We start from the raw sequence: 27,807 nt of genomic DNA, 5'->3' as shown, positions 1-27,807 counted from the left end.
CCCCCCCCCCCCATCCCCACGGCCCAGCGCCGCCCCGCACCCCCGAACCCCCCAATTGGGGCCCCCGGCACCCGCTGGGAGAGCACAGGGAGAGCTGATTGGCGGAGAGCCGGCTGGGGGGCGGGGATTACGAGGGGCGGCTCCTGGCGATTGGAGGAACTCGGATCGAGGGGGCGGGGCTGATGGGAAGGCGGAACTTAGAGGGGCTCCGCGCGCTGATTGGCGGAGAGGGTAGAGGAGAGAGGTTAGGAGTCATCCGCGCATGCGCGTCTTCTTACGCCTTCCACTTCCGGGTAGCGGCGGCTACTTCCGCCTTCAGCTGGGCCTACGAGGGTCCGCGCCGGTTCCGGGTCCGTTCCGGGGTCCGGATCCCTTCCCGGTTCCGGGACCTCCCCGTATCCCGGCTGATCCCGCTCCGTTCCGCCCCCTCCCTCCTCCGGTACCGCCGGGCCGGGCCTGGCGGGGCGGTGTCAGCGGGCGGGCGGCCCGCAGGATGTGGTACATCATGCAGAGCGTGCAGAGCAAATACTCGCTGTCCGAGCGCCTGATCCGAACCATCGCCGCCATCCGCTCCTTCCCCAGGGACAACGTGGAGGAGCTGATCGGACGGGTGAGAACCGAGCACACAACCGGGTCCGTTAATAAATGAGGGGGGGGGGGTCTGCAGGGAGAGCAGCGGAAACCGAGGGAATGGGTGGAAATGGGACGGAAATGGGATGGAAATGGCGTGGAAATGGGGTGGAAATGGCGTGGAAGTGGGATGGAAATGGGATGGAAATGGTGTGGAAGTGGGATGGAAATGGCGTGGAAATGGGATGGAAGTGGGCCGGAAATGGGATGGAAATGGAATGGAAATGGGACAGAAGTGAGATGGAAATGGAGTGGAAATGGGACGGAAGTGGGATGGAAATGGAATGGAAATGGCGTGGAAGTGGGATGGAAATGGCGTGGAAATGGGATGGAAATGGCGTGGAAGTGGGATGGAAGTGGGATGGAAATGGCACGGAAATGGGACGGAAATGGGATGGAAGTGGGACGGAAATGGGACGGAAATGGAGTGGAAATGGGATGGAAATGGAATGGAAATGGCGTGGAAGTGGGATGGAAGTGGGATGGAAATGGCGTGGAAGTGGGATGGAAGTGGGATGGAAATGGCGTGGAAGTGGGATGGAAGTGGGATGGAAATGGCGTGGAAGTGGGATGGAAATGGCGTGGAAGTGGGATGGAAATGGCGTGGAAGTGGGATGGAAATGGCGTGGAAGTGGGATGGAAATGGCGTGGAAGTGAGATGGAAATGGCGTGGAAGTGGGATGGAAGTGGCGTGGAAGTGGGGTGGAAGTGGCGTGGAAGTGGGATGGAAGTGGGATGGAAATGGCGTGGAAGTGGGATGGAAGTGGGATGGAAATGGCGTGGAAGTGGGACGGAAATGGGATGGAAGTGGGGTGGAAGTGGGATGGAAATGGGATGGAAGTGGGGTGGAAGTGGGATGGAAATGGGATGGAAATGGTGTGGAAGTGGGATGGAAATGGGACGGAAATGGCGTGGAAGTGGGATGGAAATGGCGTGGAAGTGGGATGGAAGTGGCGTGGAAGTGGGGTGGAAGTGGCGTGGAAATGGCATGGAAGTGGGATGGAAATGGCGTGGAAATGGGATGGAAGTGGGATGGAAATGGTGTGGAAGTGGGATGGAAGTGGGATGGAAATGGGATGGAAATGGCGTGGAAGTGGGATGGAAATGGAGTGGAAATGGCATGGAAGTGGGATGGAAATGGGACGGAAATGGCGTGGAAGTGGGATGGAAATGGGATGGAAATGGCATGGAATTGTATGGAAATGGCGTGAAAATGGGACGGAAATGGGATGGTAATGGGACGGAAATGGCGTGGAAGTGGGATGGAAATGGCGTGGAAATGGGATGGAAGTGGCATGGAAGTGGGATGGAAATGGCATGGAAGTGGGATGGAAGTGGGATGGAAGTGGCGTGGAAGTGGGATGGAAATGGCGTGGAAGTGGGATGGAAGTGGGATGGAAATGGCGTGGAAGTGGGATGGAAATGGCGTGGAAGTGGGATGGAAGTGGGATGGAAATGGTGTGGAAGTGGGATGGAAATGGCGTGGAAATGGGACGGAAATGGTGTGGAAGTGGGACGGAAATGTCACGGAAATGGTGTGGAAGTGGGATGGAAATGGGATGGAAATGGCGTGGAAGTGGCATGGAAGTGGGATGGAAGTGGCATGGAAGTGGGATGGAAATGGCATGGAAGTGGGATGGAAATGGCGTGGAAGTGGGATGGAAATGGCGTGGAAATGGGATGGAAGTGGGATGGAAATGGGATGGAAGTGGGATGGAAATGGCGTGGAAGTGGGATGGAAATTGGACGGAAGTGGGATGGAAGTGGGACAGAAATGGGATGGAAGTGGGACGGAAATGGGATGGAAGTGGGATGGAAATTGGACGGATGTGGGATGGAAATGGCGTGGAAGTGGGATGGAAATGGCGTGGAAATGGTGTGGAAATGGCGTGGAAGTGGGATGGAAATGGTGTGGAAGTGGGGTGGAGGTGGCGTGGAAGTGGGATGGAAATGGCGTGGAAGTGGGATGGAAATGGCGTGGAAGTGGGGTGGAAGTGGGATGGAAATGGCGTGGAAATTGAGTGGAAATGGCGTGGAAGTGGGATGGAAGTGGGACGGAAATGGTGTGGAAATTGGACAGAAGTGGCACGGAAATGGCACGGAAGTGGGACGGAAATGGTGTGGAGCTGCATCAGGGGAGAGTCGGGGTGGGTGAGAAGGGCTTAGGATAAAGATTCCCCACCAGAAGGGGGGTGGGCACACAAGTGAGTAGCTGTGAGCCAGGAGCGTGCCCTGGTGGCCAACAGGACCAATTGTTTTTGGCCATCTGTGACTTATGGATGCCCATACTCTGACCCTGCGTGCTCGCCATGTTTCTGCAGGGTGCGGATGTGAACTGCATGCACGGCACTCTGAAGCCACTGCACTGCGCCTGTATGGTAGCTGATGCTGACTGCGTGGAGCTGCTGCTGCAGAAGGGAGCAGAGGTAAACACAGCTTTGGAACGGGGCCGTAGTGTTGTGGTGCTCTGCTCTCTTTTAGCGCAGGATGAAAGTGTATTGCACAAGCATGGGGGCAATTCCAATACTTCAGTCGTGTGTTTTTGCCTGAGATCTTGAGTGTACCTGCTTGAAAACAGACTTTTGATGAAAGCTTTTAAGAGGCATTAAATGCTGTAGGTTTCCTGCTGGAATTTTGGCAGCTGTTAGATTGCACCCCCCACCTTGAGTGTGCTTTATTTTCTCGCTCTGTGGCATGGAGGAACATGACCAGAGTCCAGAGAAGGGCCATGAAGATGCTCAGGGGCTGGAGTGCCTCTTATGAGGAAAGGCTGAAGGAGCTGTAGGTGTTCAGCTTTGAGAAGAGAAGGCTCTGGGGAGACCTGCAGTGCTTAGAAGGAGCTTAGAAACAGAGGGAGAGACTTCTTACATGGGCAGGTAGCAGCAATAGGAAAAGGGGGAATGGCTTTAAATTAAAGGAGATTTAGCTTAGATGTCAGTGAGAAGCTCTTAACTGAGAGGGCGGTGAGGTCCTGGAACTGCTGCCCAGAGCCATGAGTGCCCCATCCTTGGAGATGCTCAGAGCTATGGATGGGGCCTGGGTGTCTGATGGGAGCAGTCCAGGGCAGGGGGTGGAGCTGGGGGGGGGACTTCAAGTTTCCCAACCCAACCATCCCATGCAATGTGGGGCGGGCTTTGTGTCCACTGGTATCAGTCAGTCATCCCACTCCATGCAGGTCAACGCCTTGGACGGCTACAACCGCACGGCTCTGCACTACGCGGCCGAGAAGGATGAGACCTGCGTGGAGATCCTGCTGGAGTACGGGGCTGACCCCAACGCTCTGGATGGCAACAAGGACACGCCGCTGCACTGGGCAGCCTTCAAGAACACGGCGGAGTGCGTGCGCTCACTGCTGGAGAACGGCGCCCTGGTCAACGCCCGCGACTACAACGACGACACGCCGCTCAGCTGGGCCGCCATGAAGGGCAACCTGGAGAGCGTCAGCATCCTGCTCGACTTCGGGGCCGAGGTGAGGGTGGTCAATTTAAAAGGGCAGACCCCCATCTCACGACTGGTAGCGCTGCTGGTGCGGGGACTGGGCACGGAGCGCGAGGATTCCTGCTTCGACCTCCTGCATCGCGCCATCGGACACTTCGAGCTGCGCAAGAACGGCAACATGCCCTGGGAGGTGACCAGGGACCAGCAGCTCTGTGAGAAGCTCACGCTGCTCTGCTCAGCACCCGGCACTCTGCAGACGCTGTCTCGCTACGCTGTGCGCCGCAGCCTGGGCGTGCGCTTCCTGCCCGAGGCTGTGGAGCAGCTGCCCCTGCCCACCTGCTTGAAGGAGTACGTGCTGCTCCTCAGCTAGGCACAGGGCAGCCACGGGTGTGAATTCACTGCTTGATGTGTGACCGGCGGGCGCTGGATGGACAGCAGGACCCACCAACAGGGTGCCGTGTCCTCTCCTTGCCTGCAGCGCTTGCTCTTTGCGAGCTCCTTCTCTGTGTTTTCAGCCTTGTCCAATGAACAGTCCCTCCCTTTAACAAATGACAAATTCCATCCTACCTGCTGGATGAACCTGTTCTTTCCGTTGGGGTAGTCCTTGGGGAAAGCAAGGCATTCCGGGTGAGAAACATCCCCTTTCTGAAGGACTCAAGGCGCTGCAGGATGTGGAGAGGCCCAGTGGGTGAGCGCATGTAACGTGAGCCCATTCTTTGGAGTGAGCGCACCCTCCACTGCACACAGCATCAAGGCAGACACGGGAGCCCCCTGCTGGCACCCAGGAGAGCTTTGTTCACCCCCATATCTGTGACTTTTTTGGTTGTATTCAGGGAGAATCAGCGCTTTAGGGAAAGAGTGAAAGGGGGGAGCAGTCGGGATTGCAGTACTCGCAGGAGAAAAACCCCCATGGCACCGATTGTATGGGACTTGGGGAGTGAGGAAGTGCCCTGACGGATGCCTGAGCTGTGAGCAGGGCCCTGTGCTCGCTGCCCCCTCACCAGAAATTTGGCCACAACTCCTGCAAAAGGAAGAAACCATTCCCTGCTGTCCCAGGTGTCTTCGTCCTGAGCACAGGATGGTTCTGAGTGGGAGCTTCGCCTCTGATCTGCCGTCCAGGAACCCAGCCAAGTTCAGGATTTGGTTTTGCACTGCCAGCTCACCGCACCAGGGCTGCTTTAATTGATATGTGTGTGTAACACGTGTGTTTGGAGGCAGGGGCTCCTCGCATGACAGAAGGACGCAGGGCTGCAGGTGAGGGTGCAGAGGCGCTGCCTGCCCCGTGCCTCATCCGTCCCCAGCTTCTGTCCACAGAAATAAATGGCTCCTTGTAAGCCACACTCTGGAAGGTTTGTGTTGCACAGCCAGTGGGAGCAGAACTGTGCCCTGTTCTCATCTGTCACCAGAGAATCCTCTGGGAGAGCTGCTGCCTTGAGCTCCCAAAGGGGAGGTGAGAAGGGTAAATGTGGATAATTGCTCTGGGGGAGAATGTAAGGTTGCGTTTATATGGCTGTGCCTGTGTGGCAGCCACACGTGCTGATGGGAAAGTGTGGATGGAGAGTGCGAGCACAGTTTGTGTTTGTCACCACCATGGAGCAGTGCTGGTTTATTGAAGCGTCACAATTCTGAGTTTCAAACTAAAGTGATGCCCTAGAGACTCGGCCCTTCCTGTTGGGTCAGTGCAACGTCCTGCCACAATGCTTTTCTCTTTAAAAAGCCCGTAAAACACCCAGCTGGATCTAAACCAGCCCAAAATTACCCTGAGGAAACCCTCAGCTTCGGCAAAACTGCTCTTTCGAAAGTGAAGATGCTGCGGGGGATTCTGGGGGGTCGTTCAGAGGGTCTTCCCTCACATGCTGGACTCCTGTGAGATCCTCTTCTGCCTGACGTGCTCCATGTGCGCCTTCTCCGAGGTGTCCAGCTCGATGTTATACTTGGCCAGGATCTTCAGGATGGGGCGCAGCTTCAGCCACCACTGTTCCTTGGGGATGCGGTGCCTGGGGAGGGGGGAGAGGACAGTGTGAGCCTGACACCGGGCTCCTATGGCAGTGCTGGGGGGGATGGTGGGCACCTACTTGAAGTCTGTCTGTTCCTTGAGCTCGGTGACGGGCTGGAAGACCAGGCTGCGTTTGCGCATGCCCAGCAGGCACGCTGAGTCGGCCGTGTTGGCAAAGATGCGACCTGCAAGGAACGCCCAGAGTGGGCTCAGCATCGCAGCCCCTCTGAGGGGAGGGCAGCAGAACACAAGCCCACATTGCAGAGCAGTGCTTTGCTTTGAAATAGAGGAGCAGGAAGCGTGAGTGTGCTTGCATGGCTTGGGCTGTGCTTTGCTTTTGGTGTGGCTGCAGGAAGGGGAAGGGGCAAATGCAGACGGGACCCCCCCGGCTGTGCCCCCACAGGACTCACCGTGCCGGGAGCACTCCTTGATCTTGCCAGTGATCCAAGCCACCGCCTTGGCGCCCATTTTAGTGCCGAAATTCCTGTCGAAGGGGGTTGGGGCGCCGCCCTGCAGGGGGAGATGGCAGCGGGTGGGGGGGGAGCTGTGCCTGGGGGGCTCCTGCCCACTGCTGGGGGCTCACGGTGCGGCTGTACCTGCTGCATGTGCCCCAGCACGTTCTTGCGGCAGTCAAAGATGCCTTTGCCCTCCTCCGTGTAGAGGTTGTAGATGAAATCAGTGGTGTAGTTCTCGTTGCAGTTCTCGTTTCTGTGTGAGGCAGAGGGGGCTCAGGGCAGCTCGAACATGTGGGGCTCAGCCGATGGGCCCTTCCAGCCCCCCCTCCGTGTTCCCATCCTTACCTGAGCACCAACCCGCGCTTCACCGTCGTCTTCATCTTCTCAGTTAAGTGCTCCACGTTGACCTTGGGTTGAGAAAAAGAGGTATTTGAGGCTTGGCTTTTGGAAGTGCTGGGGGAATAAATGCAACACCCCCATCCCTGCGGTGACGGTTGGCTGGGGGGGGATGCAAGCAGGAATAAACGCAGCCCCCCATCCCCGCGGCGATGCTGCTGGGTCCCCACCTGCAGGTCATGGATGCTGAAGTGCTCCTCGAAGATGTAGGCAGCATCAGCACCGCCCGCCAGCCCCGCCATGGTGGCCAGGTACCCGCAGTAGCCGCCCATCGTCTCGATGATGAAGACGCGCCGCTTGGTCCCCGCCGCCGACTGCTTGATGCGGTCGCAGGTCTGTGGGGCAGGAGGACGGGGGGGTTGGGGTCGGGGGGTGCTTCATTTTAAGCAGGGGTCAGCAGCTGTGTGCCACGGTACCGCACCATGGTGATGGTGTTGAGAGCCGTGTCGGCACCAATGCTGAAGTCGGAGCCGGGGACGTTGTTGGAGACGGTGGCGGGAATGACGCAGACAGGGATGCAGAGCTCCTCAAACTTGGCTCTCCCTTCCACCAGCTCCAGGCTGCCGATGAAGGCCTGGAGGAATGGGGGAGGGGTAAGGGGCACAGCACCGGGAGCTGCCCCCCAGCCCCGCGCCACCCCACTCACCTCAAAGCCCCCGATGATGATCAGCCCGTGGATGCCGAAGTTGCTGATGGTGGCGCTGATTTCCTCAAAGTATTTCTTGGGCAAGGTCCTGGCCGAAGCGTGGGAGGGTGAAGCCTCTGGGGGTGGGCTTCGCCTGGGCCCCCGCACCCAGATTTCCACGGGACAGCGTTACCTCTTTGTCCCCAGTTTGGAGCCCCCCAGACCCGTCCAGCCTCCAACCTTCTCCCAGCTGATATCTTCCACCTGGCGGGAGGTTGGGGGGAAACAGCAGTGAGAAAGTTGGGTTGGGGGGAAGAGGAGGGTTTTGATGTGCACCACCCTCAGCACACGCTATCACAGTACCCCCCTGTATGCAAGGCTGTGGGGTGAGCGATGGGTGGGGAGCACTTCCCTGGGGGCTGCAGCTTTTAGGGCTGCAACATCCCCTGTGTGCTCCCTTTCTCTGGGCACCCCCATCCCCACACACCCCGTTTCTGTGCCTCTTCTTCTATGCGCTCCCATCCCCGTGCATCTCCCCATGTACCCCATCCATACGCACTCCCTTTCCCCGTGTATTCCCTTTCTCCACATATCCCCGTGCACCCCCTGGCCCTCTCACATTCCCAAAGGCGAGCCCCTCGAAGCCATCGTGCACTGCCAGCATCCTGTGCCCGTGGATGAGTCCGATCCTCACGGTGGAGCGCACGGCCGCGTTCATGCCGGCAGCCGGGGCGCCCACATTGAGCACAGCCAACGTGTAACCGCTCTGTGGGGTGAGGGGACAGCGTGAGGGGGGGGTCTTGGTGTGCCCCCTTCACACCCCATCCCACCTCCTTACCTTGGTGGAGGGAGGGCGGATGTGTGCCAGCAGCTTGTAGACATTCCAGTTATTCTGGAAACTCCTGGGAAAGTGGGGAGGGAAAATGAAGGGATGGGGGAGAGCTGGGGATGGCTGCAGCCCCGTGACCCCAATGGGGTCCACATGCTGTGGATGCTCACCGGCCCCGCAGTTTCACAGCATCATCGAAGCGTTTCTCATTCATCGCTGTTGTCACATCTTTGGTCTGCAGGGAGCAGAGATGAACAGGTTTGCACTGAACGGGTTTGCACCGCGCTGGCTGTGTTTGCACCACACTGGCTGGGTTTGCACTGCAGCTCCACGTGCAGCCCGGGCTGCTCCATGCCCCCCACCCTGCACTCACCACCTGCACGCACTCCATGAGGGGCAGGCGCACGGCCTGGTTCCCTGAGAGGCTGACGACACAGGCGGGGGTATCGGGGGTCCCTTCCAGCAAGGCCATGACGGCTTCAACTCCCATCCTGCTGCCCTGCAGGGACAGGGACAGGGATGTCACCGCGGCCTGGCTCAGCTGGGGACGGGCACAGGAAGGACGGAGCTGCCTACCAGGATGCGGTCGAAGGCGGAGGGCGTCCCACCGCGCTGCACGTGGCCCAGGATGGTGACACGGGTGTCGTAGCCCAAACGCTTCACCACCAGCTGCAAGACAGCAGGGTTGGCATGGGGATGGGGTGCTCAGAGTCTGCTGGGACCAACAACGAGGACAGAAATGGGGGTTCTCGCGTCCTGCTCACGTCTTTGACGTCGTCAACGGTGATGGCCTTGCCGTGTCGGTCAATGGCGCCCTCGGCCACGATGATGATGTTCAGCCTTGAGCCACCCAAACGGGTCTGGGGGAGAAGGGGGTGACAGTGGGGACAGGGATGTGGATCAGGATACGGATAGGGACAGAGATGGGGTTGGTGACAGAGATGGGGACAGAACAGGGAGAGGAATGGAGATGAGGACAGTGATGGGAACAGAGATGGGGACGGGGACAAAAAAAGGGACAGGGAAGGAAATGGGGATGGTGTCCAAGATGGGGACAAAACAGTGATGGGGATGGAGATGAGGATGGGGACAAGGACAGGGCCAGGTACAGGGATGAAGGTGGAGATGGGGACAGGCACAGGGCACCATGCTGCACAGCCCCACCTCTGTGAGCCTTCGGCACAAGTGGTCTTCCCAGCCATCCTCAGGGGGGGACTCGGGGATGAAGACCCAGTCGGCACCGCAGGCCAGGGAGGTGATGAGAGCCAGATAGCTGGGGGTGCAGAAAGAGAGGCCGTGTTTGGCTTTTCCCCTTCCTGTTTCATCAGGAGACAGACCCTGGTGGCAGCACGGGGGACGTACCCACAGTGACGACCCATCACTTCCAGCACAAACGTCCGCTGGTGGCTGCAGGAGACGTGGAGCTCAGTTACACCCCGTGGAGAGAGCAGGGACCCGGGTGCCCATTTCCCTGAGGTGTGGGGTGGGGGGGTCTCAGTGTCACCTCTGGGCCGTGGTGGTGATGGCGTCCACGATCTCTATGATGCGGTGCAGCGCCGAGTCGGTGCCGATGGTCATGTCGGTGCCACAGAAGTCGTTGTCGATGGAGCCCACCATGCCCACGATGTTCAGGTAGCTCGACTTCTTCGCCTCCTCCGCCGTGATCCCCCCTAGAAGAGGGTGAGTGGTGTGAGTAGGGTGGGACCCCCCTTCCCATCATGTCCTCCCACTAAAGAAACATCCTTTTGGGACCCAAAACCTGCTATTCCCAAAGGGGAAAACTCACATTTTGGTGCAGAATGTGCTTAAAGCAAGGCACTACAAGCTCAACAGGGGGGGAAACTTGGGCAGGTGGAAGGATGGGACCATACCTGTTTTCAGCAGCTCGGCCAGGAGGCTGCTCCATTCGGCACGGAAGGTGTCAGCTCCGGTGAGGCTGCCGTCGCCGCCGATGACGCAGAGGTTGGTGATGCCGCGTTTCACCAGATTGCGGGCGGCTTTCAGGCGTCCTTCGCGGGTCCTGAAATCCTGGCAGCGGGCGCTGCCGATGACCGTCCCACCCTGTGGGTAAAGCCCCCCCACCAATAAAATGAGCACCCACGACCCCAAAATGGGCGCCGTGCCCCCCCCCCCCCCAGCAGGTTGGCTCCGGTTTCGGGTTATTTTCAGGCTCAGCCCTTTGCCCCCACGGCATTGGGTTACAGCGGAGAAGGTCAGGGTGGCAGCACCCTGTGCCCTCTGGGTGTCAACAACCCCCCCTCCCCACCAGGCTCACCAGCTGCAGCATCATGGAGACGCTCTCCCATGTGGCCTCCTTGATGTTTTCCCCGCCGTCCACCAGCCCCTGGTAGCCCTGTTGAGGGGGAGAAGGTGGTGGTGACACCAGGGTGGTGACACCGGGTCCCTGTGGGCTTTGGGGAGTGAAGGAGGGGGGGGGGTCCAGGTGGGAGGCACCAACCTCATGCACGAAGTAGACTTTGGCACCGGTGTAAATGCCCACCCGCACCACGGCACGGACAGCTGCATTCATGCCTGCAGAAAGGGGAGAGCGTCACCAGTGTCCCCAAGCCATATTGAACCCCAAAAGCCATCATGTCCCCCCCCCTTCCTCCCCAACTCCAAGCCTTGCACAACACCCAGTGTGTCGCCCCCCCCCCCCCCCACCAGCCCCCACCACCGGCCCCACAGCTGCGAGTTATTTTTGCCCTGCTGACATTTAGGGCACTGAGGCCGCGTGATGCCATGATGGGGACAGCTGGTGGCACGGCGTGGTGGCAGTGAAGCAAAACAGAGCCCCCCCCATCCCCAGGGCATGCAGGCAGAAAGCTGGGCTCAGTCTGGGTGTTTTGGGGCAAAACCTCGAAGCTTTTTAGTGCTTTCCTTTTAATGCTGCCTGAAAGTCCAACGTTTCTGTCTTCCTTTCCCCTTCCCTCCGCCCCCATTTACAGCAGATAATTGCTGGGATCAATCGCTGTACGTCATTAATGGAAAAATCAGGACTGCACATCAATAAAACCCCTCCTGCCCCCCACACAACACCACAAGGAGCAACCCCCCCAATAATAAACACATGGGACAGACAAACCTTGCAAGGAAACACAACAAGCAACAAGCAGCAAGACTCCAGAATTTGCACAGCCCCATTTTTTGCTGGTTTTACCCCCAAATCAACCCCACGGGGTGGGTTTTGGGGGACGGGACGCTCCTTACCCTGTGCGTCCCCCCCCGAGGTGAGGACAGCGATGGCTTTTCCAGCACCCATTTGCTCACTGCTCCCGCAATGCTTCGGGGGCTGCGCCATCTTCTTGGCTGAAAAAAGAGGGATATGGGGCAACAAATAAAACAACGGGGGGTTGGGGGGGGAGGGGGCCAAGGTGGAGGCGGAGTGGCACCGAGCACAACCCCGGTGTCACAGCGCAAAGTGACTCTGAGCGATGCGTCAGCCCCTAAATCAGACTCCGGGAGGGAGGGACGGCCCTGGGGGTGGCCCCTGCTCAGCCCTGGAAGGTGTTGGGGACAGGAGGGAGGGACACGGCCATGGGTTATCCCAGCCCCCTCCCCACTGCAGTGCCACCTCTGGGGCTGTTTCGATGGGAAATGGGGGGGAAGGGAGGGGAAGTGCGGCATGGAGGTGGCACCGCTCATGGGGATGGAGGCTGGGGGGGACGGTGGGGTCAACTGTGGCCATGGGGGAGGTGGCCTTCCTGTCTGTATCCCACATTGTCCTCCGTATGATCCCAGTCAGTATTCCCTTATGATCCCAGTCCCTATTCCCTTATGATCCCAGTCCCTATTCCCTTATGATTCCCCTTCTGGTCTCAGACTGGCTCCTCACTGGTCCCTATTCCCTACTGTTTCCAGTCTGCACTCCTTACCGATCCCAGCCTCTATTCCTTTCTTCCTTCCAGTCCCCATTCCTTTCCAGTCCCGGTGTCTATTCTCCTACTGGTCCAAGTCCTATTCCCTCACTGATCCCAGTCCCTGCTTCCCACTCATCCCAGTCTGCATTCCCCAATGCTTCCAGTTCCAATCTCTATTCCCTTACCTGTCCCTATCCCTCCTCCTGTCGGTCCCGGTTAGCATTCCCTACTGGTTCCAGTCTCAGTCTCTATTCCCACACCGATCCCGGGCTCTGTCCCTATACTGGTCCCAGTCTGTGCTCCGTACTGGTCTGCCTGTTCCCTCACAGCTCCCAGCCCGTTCCCGTGACCCAGCCGCCATCCCCGGGCCGCCCCGGCGCTGACCTGGCGGCAGGAGGGTGAGGAGGATGAGGAAGGCAGCGAGACCGAGCGCGGCCGAGGCCAGGAGAGAGAGCTCGGGGAGAGCCCCCATGGCCGTGGGGCTGTAAGGGGATCACCTGTAATGGGATCGGCCGGGACGGGAGCGGCTGTAACGGGATCGGCTGTTGGGATCAGCTATAACGGGACGGCTCTGAAGGGATCAGCTATAACGGGACTGACCGCGCAGGGCCCTCCCCGCCGCCATGCGATGATCCCAGCCCCATAGCGGGACACCCCATAGGGGGACACCCCATAGGGGGACACCCCATAGGGGGGACACCCCATAGCGGGACACCCCATAGGGGGACACCCCATAGGGCACACCCCATAGGGGGGACACCCCATAGGGCACACCCCATAGGGGGACACCCCATAGGGGGACACCCCATAGGGCACACCCCATAGGGGGACACCCCATAGTGGGGCACCCCATAGCGGGACACCCCATAGGGGGACACCCCATAGGGCACACCCCATAGGGCACACCCCATAGCGGGGCACCCCATAGCGGGGCACCCCATAGGGGGACACCCCATAGGGGACACCCCATAGGGGGACACTGCCCCACACAAGACCCCCATCGGCGGATTAATCCCCCACGCAGGGTCGCCCCCCGGAGCGGTCTCCATAGGCCAACAGTGCCCCACAGCGTCCCCCATGAGGTGCCCCCACGCGGTGCCCCCATCGCCGCTGTCCCTCCATGGTCCTCCACGCCGCCAGGGGGCGCTCCACGCCGCCCTCCAGCGAGCGCACGAGCGGCTTCCGCCTCATCATGGCGTCACTTCCGGCGGCGCCAACTTCCCCTTCCGTCCGCCTCGTTGCCGGCAGTCTCCGTTGCCGCCGTTGCCGCCAAACCCGGGAAACGCGCGCGCTCTGGGGCCGCTTCCGGTAAGAGCGGGCCGGGGGGGGGGCGGCGGAAGGAGCGACCGGATGGAGACCCGGGACTCTGCCAGCCGCGACTCCGGCTTCAAGGCCTTCCCCGTATCGCCGTGGGCCGGGCTGCGGGACGCGCTGTGCCCGCCCGACACCAAGGTTGGCATCGCTGCGGGCCCCGAAGGGGGGAGTCCGTGTTGCGTTGGGTGCGATGTGGGGTGTGAGGTCAGAGCTGGTGCCTCTGGGAGCGACCGGAGGGTGAGAACCGAGTCCTGTGGGGAGAAGCGTGGGCTGTAACGGCACCGGGGGTGTGTGGGGTGGATGGGATGGGGCTGGTGGGACCTGAGTGCTGCCTGAGGGGGGGAATGGGGAGGCGGACACACACAGCTCTTGTAATGAGCTGGGAGAGAACGTGGGAGCTGCACTGGGCTGTGCTGGGGGGGTTCCAGCTGCATTGGGCTGTGCTGGGCTGTGCTGGGGGGGTTCCAACTGCATTGAGCTGCACTGGGCTGTGCTGGGGGGGTTCCAGCTGCATTGGGCTGTGCTGGGCTGTGCTGGGGGGGTTCCAGCTGCATTGAGCTGCACTGGGCTGTGCTGGGGGGGTTCCAGCTGCATTGGGCTGTGCTGGGCTGTGCTGGGGGGGTTCCAGCTGCATTGAGCTGCACTGGGTTGTGCTGGGGGGGTTCCAACTGCATTGAGCTGCACTGGGCTGTGCTGGGGGGGTTCCAGCTGCATTGAGCTGCACTGGGTTGTGCTGGGGGGGTTCCAGCTGCATTGAGCTGCACTGGGCTGTGCTGGGGGGGTTCCAACTGCATTGAGCTGCACTGGGCTGTGCTGGGGGGGTTCCAGCTGCATTGGGCTGTGCTGGGCTGTGCTGGGGGGGTTCCAGCTGCATTGGGCTGTGCTGGGCTGTGCTGGGGGGGTTCCAGCTGCATTGAGCTGCACTGGGTTGTGCTAGGGGGGTTCCAACTGCATTGAGCTGCACTGGGCTGTGCTGGGGGGGTTCCAGCTGCATTGAGCTGCACTGGGTTGTGCTGGGGGGGTTCCAGCTGCATTGAGCTGCACTGGGCTGTGCTGGGGGGGTTCCAGCTGCATTGAGCTGCACTGGGCTGTGCTGGGGGGGTTCCAGCTGCATTGAGCTGCACTGGGCTGTGCTGGGGGGGTTCCAATTGCATTGGGCTGTGCTGGTTCCAACTGTATTGAGGGGAAAGCTGTGCTGGTTCCAACTGCATTGAAGGAAAAGCTCTTTACTACAAGGGTGCTCAAATGATGGAATAAGCTTCACAGGGAGCTGAGTGTTGGCCCAGGGAGGTGAGTGTTGGCCCAGTGATGCTCTGTGCCTGCCGGCGCTTGGGACACGTTTGCACATTGCTCTTAGTCTGAACTTTGGGTTAGTTCTGAGCCAGGCAGCTTTACTCTCATTTTGTAGCTCCTTTCCCGCAGTGCCTTTTCGTTTGATTCAAAAGCATTGGGGCGTTTCAAGCTGCAGTCGCATCTACTGGCCTGGTGTGCCCAACACTGAATGCTTCCTGAGCCCTGTTTGTACTGTTAGTTGCTGATCAGCATCCTGAGTGAAGTTTGTTGGTGAAATCTGCCCTGGCTCTATATGTACCTGTGAGCTGTTGTGCCTCCATGAGTTGATCAGAGGCAGCGTAGCCCTGAGGTTGTTCCTTTTGTTGCCTGTAGTGAGGTGGGAACTGCGTTTGTTTCTTCTCTTATTGTTGGCAATCAGATGGCTGCAGGCAGAGGGGATTTTAGAGGGGGAAGGGAGGATCCTTAGCACCTTTCCAACAATGTGCTGCGTGGTCAGGCTGACGCTGTTGCCTTCTGGCACCTTGCTGTCAGCAACTGCCAATGATAAGTATGTGGTGAAGGGGCTCGGTTTAAACTTGCACGGGGTTTAAACTTCAGAGTTGTGCGCTTTTCTAATGAAAACCTGCAATCTTTCCCCAGTTTTTACCAAACAAAACCAGCAGCTTCGCTTGCCCAGCTGGAAATGCCTCATGCGCTCTCAATTACAGCCAAGGTAAGATGCTTTCCTTTTTCCTCCACAGGGAGGGAGATATTCCTCTTTATTAAACACTGCCTCATTTCTTACTTACAGAAATCCCATGCCCTGAGACCTACCGGACAACAGGAGAGCCACAGGGCTTTGGGTGCAGCACCAATGGGCAGTGGAGGGGTCTGGTGCCCACCCCAAGCTCTGCATTGCCGAAGCTGAGGCTGAGTCGTGGCTCATACCTCGAGGCTCGTAAAAACCCCAGGTGTGTATGGGGCCATTCTGCATTCCCCTTCATCTATAGTGTGGATGGCAGAGAAATTACAGGTGTTATTACAGAGAAAATTCAGGTTAGGGGTTGTTTTTTGCTGGTCAAGGCTGGCCCAGTCTCTGGATTTCTTTGGGTGTTTATAGCCTTTGACATCTGTGTCTCGTAAAGGGTGTGAACAATGATTTTGAGAGCAGAAAGTATGTGATGGGGGTCAGAAGATAACAGTGCAAAGGACTGGTGTTGAGTCTGCAAAGGTGCAGGTGTCTTGTAAGCACAAGATGGGGAGAGTGAGGGTGGAGGAAGGTGGGATAGTGTGGCAAACATGATGGGTTGTGCTTTGACCAACCAACCTGACCGCTCAGCAGGAGGTGTTTGCTGCAGATCAGAGGCTCAGACCTTTGTGAAGCTCTTCCCAGCAGTGGGTGGGTGTGATGGAAGAGGGAAGCTGTGGTTTTGAGAGTAACCTTGGTGTACCAAAAGAGGTTATACTGCCAGGAAGCCAAGAGAGATGTGGGATGATGTGGTTCTGTCCTGGTTAGTGCATGTGATGCCTCGTGTACAGCTGCCTGTAAAGCAGTGTTTCCCCAGTAAGGGCAGCGCCTTTCCAGATCGGTGCAAATCTCATTCCTCTGGAAAATCCCCTGTAATGGAGAACGTCTGTTTGCAATTTCTAAAATGAATTTCAATGGGATCAATTCCAAATCAACACAGAGATTTGGAACGGGCTGTGAGGTGAGCCTGACCCGCGGGAGTGGGGAGAACCGAGGTGAGAGGAGAGCGTCTGCTTTTGTAGGAGAGAACGAAGAGGTTTTTCCTCAAGGCGAGGTTCAGCCATTTTGTGGATGTGGATGGGAAGAGGGGGAGCTGTTGGATCTGGCGGGAAGGTCTGGCTCGGGGTTTCCAGGCTGTGCTTCCTCGGCCTCGTAGTGCCACCTGCTGGCATCTGCCTGGCCGCACAATCTCTGGTGTCTGTGGTTTTGGACCGAGCTGATGGAGAGCCGGGCTTCAGCACCGAGAGAGCTTTAAAAACACAAATAAAACGGTAATTTCTGATCAGAGTTGGGTAGTAGCTCAGTTCTGGACTGATTTGAGGGATGGGAAAGAACGAGGTTACAGCCTCGAGCAGGCATGGAACCAAAAGAACCTGTTTTGTTTCTCCTCACAGTGGGACCTCCAACAGTTTTGTAGGCAAGTCCAACCACCACTGCCACGGGTCGGCGTTTCCCATCAAACCTGCCCAGAGCCCTTCCTGGAGCGGGCCGTGCCGCCGCAGCCTGCTCAGCCCAAAGAAAACCCCACGGCGGCTCATCAGCACTGCAGAGGAGGTAAAAGCAAAGGCTGGGTGCTTCCATGTGAGCCCGCTCACTTCTGAGCATCACAAAGTGCTCGAGGCAGGTCTGCCTTGTGCTGGATTCTCTCCTTCTGTCTGATGGAACAATAGCATTTCTACTTTCACGTGCGTCTGGTTGTGCTTACTCGGTGTGTGTGGCGTCTTTGTTTAAGCCACGGTAGCTAGACTAGTCTGCTTGCTTCTCTGCAGACCGTTCGAGAGGAAGAGCGGGAGATCTACAGGCAGTTGCTTCAGATGGTCACAGGAAAGCAGTTCTCCACATCCAAGCCCTCTTCTCTATTCCCCTTCCATCTGTGAGTTACATAAAGCGCTCATTTCCATCACAGGGTTTGTATTCTCTGGGTGTTTATTCTCTGGGAGCTCATTTTTTTTATTGTTCCCAGATCCAGGTGCTCAAATTCCAGCAAAACTGTATTGAACGAAACTCCCAGCAAGAACTCGAAGCTGTTTGAAGCTCACAGCATTGCACCAACCAGCTCAGCAACCAGCGTTCTCGGGGCACAGGAGCAGCCATCGCACAAACCTCCGCTCTACTCCACGCCCAGCTACCCCTCCAGTCTCTTTGAGTCCCATAACTCCACAGCCCAGCATCAGCAAGAAAATCCACCAGCATCCAACGCTCAGTCTGAAGGTAAAAACCAAGAGCAAACAAGATGCGTGTGGCACAATCACTCATTCGCTCCCTCTCTGCGCTTGGGCTTCAGTAGTTTGGTGACTCAATAGTCATTGTAAGAATAACAGTATTTCTCAATTTTGTGTCCTCTGTAGGATCAGACTCGGTCATTTTGCTTAAAGTAAAGGATTCCAGAACCCCAGCTCCAAGGTGAGAAGCTGTAAATTGCATGTAGAGCAAACGAGGGCAGGGGGAAGTTCACGCTATCTTTTTTGGTTTCACTGAGAGGTGAGATCGTAGATAAAAAGTGACTGTGACTTTGTGAGTGGCTTCACAAAGAGAGAGCACTTTGCCATAGATACCGGCACTGGAGAGCGATGCATCAACCTCCTTCTGGAGACCTGGATGCAAATCACTGTTAGATCTGTCTGCAGCTCTTATCGCTCTCAGAATAAAGATGTCCTCAGATATTACTCACAAATCACTTTTCAGACAACTGCTTTCCTTGCAAAAGAGAATGCTTACACGTGTCCTTCTCTCCTTTGTAGCCTCCCGTTCTTCCAGGCAGAACTATGGATCAAGGAATTGTAAGTAGATGTTTCCTGATTTGTTTTCTTGTCGCAGGTGCTCATGTATTTCTAAATACAAACTGTGCTTTTCAGGACCAGCGTTTATGACTCACGAGCTCGGGAGAGGTGGCGACAGATTGAGGAGCAGAAAGCTCTGGCCTTACAGCTGCAGAGCCAGGTGAGAGGACAGTTACTGAACGAGCAGCCTCTGAGTTGGAACTTCAGGCCACAGAGTAGGAGGTTGGCTGCAAAGAGAGTGGCAGAAATCTGCTCTCTCACAGCCAGTGGCTTTGTTACTTCTCCTTGCTGTGGTAGGGCACTCAGTAGCACCGTGGCTGAACACTGCCCCTTTCGGCATCACCTGGAACAATTGGCTCCATGAGGCTTCCTCAAAAGCCCCGTGGTGGTGGCTGGAGGTGGCTCCTTTGTCACTGTGTAATCCGGAGGTCTCTCCTTCAGCGGTTGCAGGAGCAGGAGCACTCAGTGCAGGACCTGGTGGATTTGAACCTTCGTGTACCTCTGGAGAAGGAGATCCCGGTGACGGTGGTCCCAGAAAAGGAGGGTGCCAAGTCAGCTGATGGTGAAGAGGAGTTCCCTGAAATCACAGAGGTAAATCTCCGTGTCTGGTGGACGGAGTCAGACGTCTGCGTGGATGCTGCTCCTAAATAGGAACATCGCTTCCTCAGATCAGTCGCAGATCAGCTGCGACCTTTTGTTGTGTGTGTTTTATAGCTGGTTTATCCTTCAAGAAGCAAAGAACAAACAGGGGTTTAAATGTAGCCTTTGTGATGGGTACAGTAGAAGCTCTCCCTTCTAATGTTGTTCACGTTCTCCCTTTAGGAAATGGAAAAGGAAATAAAGAATGTATTCCGAGGAGGAAATCAGGACGAGGTTCTCAGCGAAGCTTTTCGGTTAACGATCACCCGGAAAGACATTCAGACCCTCAATAATCTGAACTGGCTCAATGATGAGGTGAGCGGTCTGTGCTGTGCCAGTGGGACTTGGTTCTGTGGCAGAAGTGAATGGATGCCTGCCCTCTCCTTGCCTAAGGAAATCAGAATGGGACCTGTGTGCTGTTCTGTGCTCTGGGTTGGTTAACAAGAGGAGAAATCCCTTTGTAGAGCAGGCACTTGGAAAAACAATAATACTGGGATGAGAGGAACTGGCAATGGATGCTGTCAGGGCAGAACATGTGAAGCTTAATCTTAGGGGGGACCGAGGGCTTCAATATTTCTGGATTAGTTCATTTTTGAAAGGTTTCAAAGCGTTTGAGCTGCTGTAAATCCTGGTAGAGGCAGTTTAACGGGGTGGCAGGGAGGTAAAAGTAATTCCTTTTTTTTTTTCCCCCTCCCCAGATCATTAATTTCTATATGAATTTGCTGATGGAGCGGAGCAAAGAAAAGGGTTTACCAACAGTTCACGCGTTCAATACTTTCTTCTTCACCAAATTAAAAACAGCAGGGTACCAAGCTGTGAAAAGATGGACTAAAAAAGTGGATGTCTTCTCAGTGGATCTCCTCTTGGTGCCGATTCATCTGGGAGTGCATTGGTGCCTAGCAGTGAGTGCTTTTGTTATGGAGCAGAGCATCCTGTAAACTCACCTGTGACTGAAATCACATTTCATGGCTCTGGTGTTGGAATGTGGGCAGGGGGGAGGTGCAGGTTCATGGCTGAAAGCAGGACGTGAAGGAGGTGAGAAGGGAGCTGTAGGTCTGTGGAGCTGTAGGTTTGCTGTCTGTCTCGTCTTTGAATCGTCTTCCCAGCTTTTTGTTGTTGTTTGGAAGTTCACATCAGGTTATAGGCTGCTCTCTGGGGAAGGATCTCATTTCCACATTCCCACAAGTTGCCTTTAGAGGTGCTGCAGTGGGATTGTTTCAGGACGATGCAGACCAGTGATAGGCACAGCTTGCTGTGTCCCCTGCCCTGCTGCCTTACGTCCCTCCTCGTGGTACCTGGGCAGTGGTGGTGGCTCACACCTGGCCTCTCAGATTCCTTCTACTTCATCCCTTTGATTCTCAGAGCTCTGTTCACTGCCCAGCGAGGATGGGTTCATGTGTGGGGGTGGGTGTGAAAATGGAGTGTGGGGCCACAAAGCACGGAGCTCAGCACGCAGACGTCAGGTGGGGCAGAGCCTTCTGTAAGCAGATCTGTTGTTCTGCTGCTGGGACAGTACAGATAACAGTGCTCTTGTGTTCGACTGGGTTGCTCTGAGGAGAGCCTGATGGAGAGATTGGAGTGCTTAAATAACGTGGTAGCGCAGGGAGGTTTGATGGGGCTGTGGTGTGCCAAGGAAGTTAGAAACCCTTCGCTGCTCTGAAGTGGTTTAAACTCCCTTTTAACAAAGGATTTGGCTCACAAAGCACCTGTCCTGGCATAGGGGCGAGCTCCATTTCTTCTGCATTGCTAATTCTGTAATGAATCTCTCTGCGTAGGTGGTTGACTTCAGGAAAAAGACCATCACCTACTATGACTCCATGGGTGGAATAAACAGCGAAGCCTGCAGGATACTGTTGTGAGTAACACTTGAGTTGTACCTGTTAAAATCCAGATGGCTCCTCGGTGTGCACAGGTTGCAGAGCGACGACTGTTGTGTGGGAGAAATCCCTGTCTGGGCCCTGAGGGGGGGTGAGGAGTGTTCTGGTTCTTATGCTTTGTTTCACCACGTATTGCTGACGTGGTTCCTGTTAACATACTTGGTCTGCAAGAGAGTCCTGTCCAGATTCTGTCTTCTCTTTGCAGAAAATCCCTCAGTGACTCTGCTGTTCCCTGTGCAGGTATAATCAGGTTTCAGACCTGTTCTGTTAAGGGCATCAAGCACAGTCAGTCCTCCCGGCATCATCTTTAGGTGGAAACCAACATCTCAGGCCCTGAGGATCACAGGGATCCCGCAGCTGCTGGAAGAAATGGCATCTCCTGGCCATTCCACAGATGGAGATTTTTCTTCTCTGTGGCAAAGAACAGCTCAGTAGTTTAGCCCTTTGTTTTGAGGAGCTCCTGAAGAAGCACAGTTGTGTTGTAGAGCGCGGGAGAGTCTTGGATCAGAAAGTGGATGAAGGTTTGTGCAGATCTGAGCTCCATCAGGACATTCTGTGCCTCCAAAGGGGGCTGGATGGAAGCTGCTCTCCTCAAGTGCAGACCCTAGGGGTGTTGCTTTCACCCTCTCAGGCAGTGCTGTTGGGTGGGAGTGAAGCAGAGCTCCTGGCTCCTCTGACCTCTCATAGGGAAGAGGTGCTTGCCTGGCTGATCCGGAATTGGGCAGCTTGGTGCTGCGCTTTCCCATCTTTGGAAGCAGTTGTTGGGAGTGCGATAAAAATGAACTTCTCCCATGGGAGGAGAAACGCCTTTTCCCTCCGGCACGTTGTCATGCAGGGCCTTCAGGCTGATGCAAATCAGATTCCAAAGTGACTGAATGAAATGCAGTTGCCGGCCCCTCTGTTTTTGCAGTGCTGACCCCGGGTCGTCCTTGGGTTCTGTTTCTCATCTCAGCTCTGATGCTGATTGGGAATCTGATGCCGAGTTGTGGCGTCTTCTGGTGCGAGGTTGAGTGTGTCAGCAGAGGTGTCACTCATTCAGTCCAAGAATGTTAACGATGATAAAGGCAGACAGGAGACAAATGCCATTTAATCATTTCCAGTCCATTTGGTGCCTTTTCCAGTTCAGGTGTTCTGCAGTCTGCACATACTGGGCTCATTTAAATTACAGTAAAAATAGCTGTTTCCCGTTTTCCACAGTGTTGTGTTGGTTTAAAGGGAGGAAATAGAAAGGAAACGCATTAAACTTTTAGGAATGGCTCAGAGCGGTGTCTCCTAGCTTTGCTATGTTGCTCGTGCCTCTGTCTTCAGCATTTGGCTGAGCGTTGACCTGCCTTGGGGCTGCTCTGGGTGAAATTAGCTCTTTTCAGCCCGAATTTCTTTGATTCTGAGGAACAAAGCACAGACATCTGGTGAGGAGAAGCACCTGGGAGGTGAGAGGGGGACACAGGAGTCCCATCTGCAGTTCATTTAGGGGCCTGGGGTGAGGAGGCAGGTCTCTAAGCTGGCTGCAGTGAGCACCAGAGGATACAAGGTGTATGGTCCCATGCAGGATTAGTGGTAGAGACCCAGGATTTCGGGTCACTGTTGCCCTGGACATAATTGTTTTCCCTCTGTTTCCTTTTAGGAGGCTTTTATTGGTTGAATGCAGTGGGAGGATCACTCCGGGAAGAAGGGACGGAGGTCCTATTCATGGTTAGTGACCCTTTCATGCTTTCAATCTTTAGAGCTTCCTAAAGGTGGTGAGTGTCTCACAGTTAGCCAGGTCTTACAGAGGGAAATGGATGCGATGCCTGCTGGCCAAGCTGGGTGCTGCAGGGGCTGTGGATTTGGTTCTCCAGGAAGGTCATGCTTTGGAGCAGACGTATGCCAACCTGTTACAGTCAGTTACTTGATTCTGGTGTACTGGTGCTGGAGGAAGGCTTCAGGGATAGAGCACACAAAGCTGGTCATGCCTGTGAAATCTTCTTATCTCCTGCTAGCAGCAGCATTGGAATTGCTCACCTTTGTGTGCCGTTTTCTTCAAGGCTTTTAGACGTTTGCAGTTGTTGATTTCAATAATTCCTCGAGACACCTGCTTGGGATTCCGTGTGTGAGATGGAGAGGGCGAAAATCCTTTTTTCAGGTTTAGGAAAATGATTTGGCAAGTTAATTGTGTTTAAAAACCCTGACTTCTCTCCTCGAGGTGTTCACCTGGCACAGTGAAGTCCTGCCTCCCAGAGCAGTCTGGCTGGTTGATGAGACGTTTTCTTTGTTAGCTCCTTAGGAAGTTGTTGGAGTCCTCACCCAGGCAGGATCTGTGCCGTGTGGTGCTGCTCTCTGGTCTGTGTGCCTGCTGGGTTGTTGGAGATTGCTTCTGTGAAGCAGCAGAGGCGATGGCTGCAAGTAACCGTGAGCTGTGCTTGGCGAGTTATTGCCTTCTTCAGGGAGACAGCCTGGAATCTCCTGCTGCTGTGTGTGCGCGTTGGCAGCGGGGCTGTGGGTTGTGATAGCTGCAGATAAAGCAGAAGGGGATGCAGAAACCCCACTGGATTTCCAACCCAGACTGTTGAAATCTCACAGTTTTCTTCCCTCTGTGCCAGACGGAGTCTCACACTCAGATCCACCCCGCTCTGTGTGCAGCACTGCTCCGCACTGAGCATCACACGGTGCTCATCCCGGATCCCTGTGGGGTGCAGCCCTCCCCTGGGCTCTGTGCTTTGCTCCCTGCTTCCCACCTGCAGAGCACAGTGAGCCGTGCTGCTCTTTGCTTTCTCTGAGGATTCAAGTGGGTTCTGGTGGCAGGCAGTAATTGCCAGGATTTTGTTCTTGGCGGCTGTTAATTAATATTTGCGCCGTGTTTGTGTTGTGGTTGCAGATATTCAGCTCGCCCTCCCTTTGAACTTGCTGCGAGGAGCTTCCTTTCCATCCACGAGGGTGTTTTTGGGGTGTGAGATATGGAGACTTGTAATGCTCAATGAAAGTTTTTCAGTTCTGGGATTTACCCCCTGCTGATGTTTTGTCTTGTCCAAACTGCAGCAGTCAAAGCAGCCCTGCAGAGCTTCCCGAGAGCAATTACAGCAGCTGCTGGCAGCCAGCAGCCTCTGTGCTGGGAAACTGGGCTCCGAGCGTGTGTCCAGTTAATGAGGGCTGATAGAAAACGCTTGTCTGGGCCTGATGTGGTCTCAGGGGATTGCCGGAAGGGAGGCTTTTCTTCTTGTCGTTTTTACACCCAGCAAAACCGATTTCTGGCTGTTTTGTACAGATGTTGTGGTGAGAAAGGGGCTCTCCGTGCTGTGTGCTTCTGCTGTTCTTTCTGTTGCTTCTTTGGTGGCTCTGGTGTGCCTGGGGATGGCAGCCTGCAGAGGGATGGTGCTGCTGAGCGGGTGGCAGCTCTGACCTTTGGGACTATGACTTCCCCAGCAGCTGCATTAGCTTTGGAAGGGCCCATCCCAGGGCACTTCAGGCCTTCAGAGGTCTGCCCTGTCTATGCAGCTTTTCCTTTAACTTGCCTGAAGTTTGCTTTGAGCCACATGTGTATTCTTTTCCCTTTTTATTTGGAGCCCCAAGTGGCACCAATGTGCCCAGCTTGCCCCCACATCTCTTGGGCTCATCTGTGGGCTGCGTGCCCCTGTTCTCTTATCTCCATTTGGAGTTTAGTCACGGTGAGATGTTTTACAGCCAAGTCTTTGGGGATCACATTTCCAAAACGTGGCACATCTCCCCTCACTGGTGACCAAAGCCAATCCGTGCCAGGTGCTTTGCTGACTCCTCTGCCCAAACCTGGAGCATGGAACCCTCTGCTCCTTTCCAAGCTTTCCAATCAGAGCTGCTACAGTGAGAAGACTCCACAAATTGTTTTGAGAAGACACCGGATGAGAAACAGGAGGTTTCTGTAGATCATCTCAGTCCTTAACCAAGATGAAATGAGGGCACCTATAAACCTGAAAGCCACTTGATGACAATGGCAGCCAGCAGAGAGGGGCTCCTTTAGGCTCTGAAGAACATCTTGGGCCCATCACTGTTGTCTCCTTGGGCGACCTCAAGAGAATATTTGTGCCGGTGCCCTTCTTGAGCTCCCCTTCCATCCATCCCAGTAAAGGAAATGGGACAAAGTGTTTGTGTCTACATGGTAAGGAGCAGAGCAGTCACCTGAGTGTGTGTGTGTGCAGGGGCTGTCTCGGAGCTGGCTGTGGGGGGTGGATTTCCCTGTGGCTGCATCCCCTCTACCTCCGTTCTTGGACCTCGTTTGAGGAAAACTGGGTCTTCTGGGCTCATTTTTATCTCTCAGCTCATGATTTGTCTCTTCTTGAAAGCGCTCTCAGTTTGTCCCACCGTAGTGAGGAAAAACCTCAGATCAGTGTTGGAAGGAAAACCAGAAGGAAGAGCTCTGGAAGAACATCTGCCAGCGTGTCCGACCTGCTGCCAGCCTGCAGAGCAGCTCCGTGCTGTGCTTTGGTGCTTCACACACACAGGGCGATTGTTGCAGAGCTGCTGGGATGCTGTTACGGCTCTGACACATCTGCTGCCATCTCCATTTCTGCTAAGCAAGAGCCTCAAAAGATGAGAGGCAGCCACTCAGGCCGTGTCGGAAGCCGTCCCAGACGTCTCCTTGAGCACAAGGCCCCATTTGCAGGGTGCTGAGGCAGCCCGGTGGCTGCTGAGCTTTGCTCTGCTCTGAGTCACGCTGCAATGAATTAGATTTGTGCTCCCAGGTTTATTTGTGGTTTTGACTCTCTGCTTGGCAGGTACTTGTTTTGGATGAGGTTTTTGGGTTCTGCTCGGTCCTTCTTTGGGCTGCCTCAAAGCCTTGGGTCTACAGAGCCCTTTTCAAAATGGCCAATACCGAGAAGAAAATATTGGACTTCCATTTTGCATTAATTCTGCAAACATGGCAGAGGACACTTTAGGTAAACTGCCATACAGTGTACTGGCCAGTTCTCCCTGTTCCTCTAAATAAGCTTTTCTTTTTCTTTCTCATTTCTACAGGCAGTACTTAAAACAGGAGAGCCTCGACAAGAGAAGGAAAGAATTTGACACCAACGGGTGGTCATTGCTGAGTAAGAAGAGCCAGGTGGGTTTGTGCAGTCAAGGTGGTGCAGGAGGGGTCTGGGTCGGTCCTTGCTTTTTGTCCTTGGCCCAGACGCAGCTTTGCTGGCTGCTTTTCCTGGCAGATGTTTGTGCTCGTGGTAACTGTAGGGGGTGAGCAAATCACAGGGCTTGGGTGGCAGGCTGCTGTGCTGCAGTTTCCCATCCAGCCCTGCTGGAGGCCTTGGAGAGGGAGCCCCAGTGCCCCTCCATTCCTGCTGCACGGGGCTCACCCACCCTCTTGTCCACATCTCCCCTTTGCTGCGCTGCTCCCACCTGCTCTTCATTCGGGCTCGTTTGGGGGAGGCCCTTTGCTGGGAGCTGCTGGTTCTCCCAGCTGACACGAGGGCTCCGACTTGTGGGCGCGATGCTCAGCTCCGTGTCCTCTCATTGCAGGAGATCCCACAGCAGATGAATGGCAGCGACTGCGGGATGTTTGCCTGCAAATACGCCGACTGCATTACCAAAGACAAACCCATCAACTTCACTCAGGTAATCCCCCCCTCCCCGATCTCAGGGTACGTATTTATATCCATTTTGATACTTCCAAAGGCCTTTTGCTCTTCTCCATTTGGTTTAAAGCCCCCAGTGGGGATCAAGTGGGGATCCATGGAGCAGAGCTGACACGGGGCCTTGGGGCAGTTCTTCCTACCACGCCAAATTCCTCGAGAGTCATCCTCATGTCTTCTATTAAAACACAGGCGTGTCACCGACGTCAGCCCATAATGGGTCCCAGTCATAGCTGTAATGAAAGCAGAGCATTGTAGCCTGAATCCAAAGGAATTTGGGATTACCTGATGTCAGCCCCCGTGGAGCATCCCATGCACGAGTGTTTTGTTATTAGGGGATGTCACTGAAGAGGGGGTTATTTCTACGCTCCCACTCGCTGCTTTGTTTTTGATAACCTGATAGTCTGCCCCCAGCCCCCCGAGTGAGGCCTCCCCTACAAAAGCTGCCCCAGGAGATGCTGGGGACGCACTGATGTTTGTTTTCTTTCTCTCCCCCCTCAAAGCAACACATGCCGTATTTCCGGAAGAGGATGGCCTGGGAGATCCTGCACCGTAAGCTGCTCTGATGGCCGGCGCTGCCGGTGAGGCTGTCCCAGAAGTGCCCCGACGTGCTTTGCTCAGAGCAAAAAAACAGCAAATGAACTCTTGTTATTTTTGATAAAAGAAACCCCACCATCCACGGACCAATGCGCAATAGAAACGTTCAGAAGCACACTTGCCTTTTTTTTTTTTCCCCTTTTTTTTTTTGTATTTCAAGACCTATTTTTACAAGCATTTTCAGGTGCTGAGATTTGATGGGGGGGGGGAGCAGCTTTGGCTAAGGGAGGTACTTTTATTTCTCTGCTTTTTCAGCTCTGTTTGAGGCCAGCCTTGAGCTGATGGCGTGACTTGGGGGGGGGGGGGGGGGTACTTGGGGGAGGGTCTCAGGGGAGGGGAAAGCACTTATGTGGGTCTGGGTGCTCCGTGCGCTCAGAGAGCTCTGCTCCCTTTGGAGCAATGGGGGCAAAAGCGTATTTGGGGTGGGTGCAGGGTTAGCTTGGATCTCCTGATAAAGCAGGGAAGGGTTCAGCCCCTTTTTGCCAATGGAGGCGGCTCTGATCTGGAGCGTTTCTGCTGTGTCTTCTCTGTTTATGGGGCAGCTCGGGGGGTGTCCTGGTGAGCTCTGTGTGTCACTTCATTCTTTGCAGAAGCCACTTTTTCTCCCCCCCCACCTCCCCACTGTTGAGCATCGACTGTTGGCAGAGCTTTCAGGTACACGCGTGGCTGCAGGTCGCACCGCCGGATGGTTCTGTGCTTGTTTGTGTTTGCAGGGCATCTTTCAGAGCAGCAAAGAACAAAATCTGTGTCCTTTCGCTTCTCCTCCTGGCGGGGGTTG

The 27,807-nt window shown here is 55.7% G+C and overlaps 3 protein-coding genes across 5 annotated transcripts; 2 read left to right on the top strand and 1 right to left on the bottom strand.

The window, feature by feature from the left end:
* The first annotated feature begins 292 nt into the window (after positions 1-292).
* On the top strand, positions 293-6,947 carry ASB8 (ankyrin repeat and SOCS box containing 8). The gene is made up of 3 exons (XM_072358201.1): positions 293-610; positions 2,952-3,056; positions 3,806-6,947. Exons 1-3 carry the CDS (start codon positions 494-496, stop codon positions 4,436-4,438), a joined length of 855 nt encoding a protein of 284 aa, XP_072214302.1. The 5' UTR covers positions 293-493; the 3' UTR covers positions 4,439-6,947.
* On the bottom strand, positions 5,650-11,792 carry PFKM (phosphofructokinase, muscle). Its single transcript, XM_072358184.1, has 22 exons — positions 11,580-11,792; positions 10,828-10,901; positions 10,645-10,722; positions 10,241-10,430; positions 9,874-10,039; positions 9,732-9,776; positions 9,534-9,642; positions 9,134-9,229; positions 8,946-9,038; positions 8,743-8,868; positions 8,540-8,604; positions 8,379-8,442; positions 8,160-8,306; positions 7,734-7,804; positions 7,562-7,649; positions 7,337-7,489; positions 7,086-7,250; positions 6,865-6,926; positions 6,661-6,772; positions 6,475-6,574; positions 6,144-6,249; positions 5,650-6,065 (listed from the first exon to the last, which is right to left on the bottom strand). Exons 1-22 carry the CDS (start codon positions 11,668-11,670, stop codon positions 5,918-5,920), a joined length of 2,349 nt encoding a protein of 782 aa, XP_072214285.1. The 5' UTR covers positions 11,671-11,792; the 3' UTR covers positions 5,650-5,917.
* A 1,643-nt stretch (positions 11,793-13,435) lies between these two features.
* On the top strand, positions 13,436-27,807 carry SENP1 (SUMO specific peptidase 1). Of its 3 annotated transcripts, none has more exons than XM_072358164.1 (16): positions 13,436-13,681; positions 15,476-15,548; positions 15,627-15,786; positions 16,958-17,117; positions 17,333-17,436; positions 17,527-17,774; positions 17,912-17,966; positions 18,305-18,343; positions 18,419-18,503; positions 18,785-18,934; positions 19,166-19,297; positions 19,681-19,884; positions 20,758-20,837; positions 25,825-25,909; positions 26,320-26,415; positions 26,936-27,807. In XM_072358164.1, exons 1-16 carry the CDS (start codon positions 13,580-13,582, stop codon positions 26,996-26,998), a joined length of 1,836 nt encoding a protein of 611 aa, XP_072214265.1. In that variant the 5' UTR covers positions 13,436-13,579; the 3' UTR covers positions 26,999-27,807. The 3 variants fall into 3 exon arrangements, 2 of the variants coding, with proteins under 2 accessions (XP_072214265.1, XP_072214266.1); XR_011905892.1 differs by lacking the exon at positions 26,936-27,807 and adding an exon at positions 22,484-22,551 and having other exon boundaries at positions 13,453-13,681; positions 26,320-26,353; XM_072358165.1 differs by lacking the exons at positions 25,825-25,909; positions 26,320-26,415; positions 26,936-27,807 and adding an exon at positions 21,100-21,260 and having other exon boundaries at positions 13,453-13,681.

The sequence above is a fragment of the Excalfactoria chinensis genome, chromosome 28 (assembly GCF_039878825.1).
Source record: "Excalfactoria chinensis isolate bCotChi1 chromosome 28, bCotChi1.hap2, whole genome shotgun sequence".
Lineage (NCBI taxonomy): Eukaryota > Metazoa > Chordata > Aves > Galliformes > Phasianidae > Excalfactoria > Excalfactoria chinensis.
This window is presented reverse-complemented; position numbering and strand designations above follow the sequence as displayed.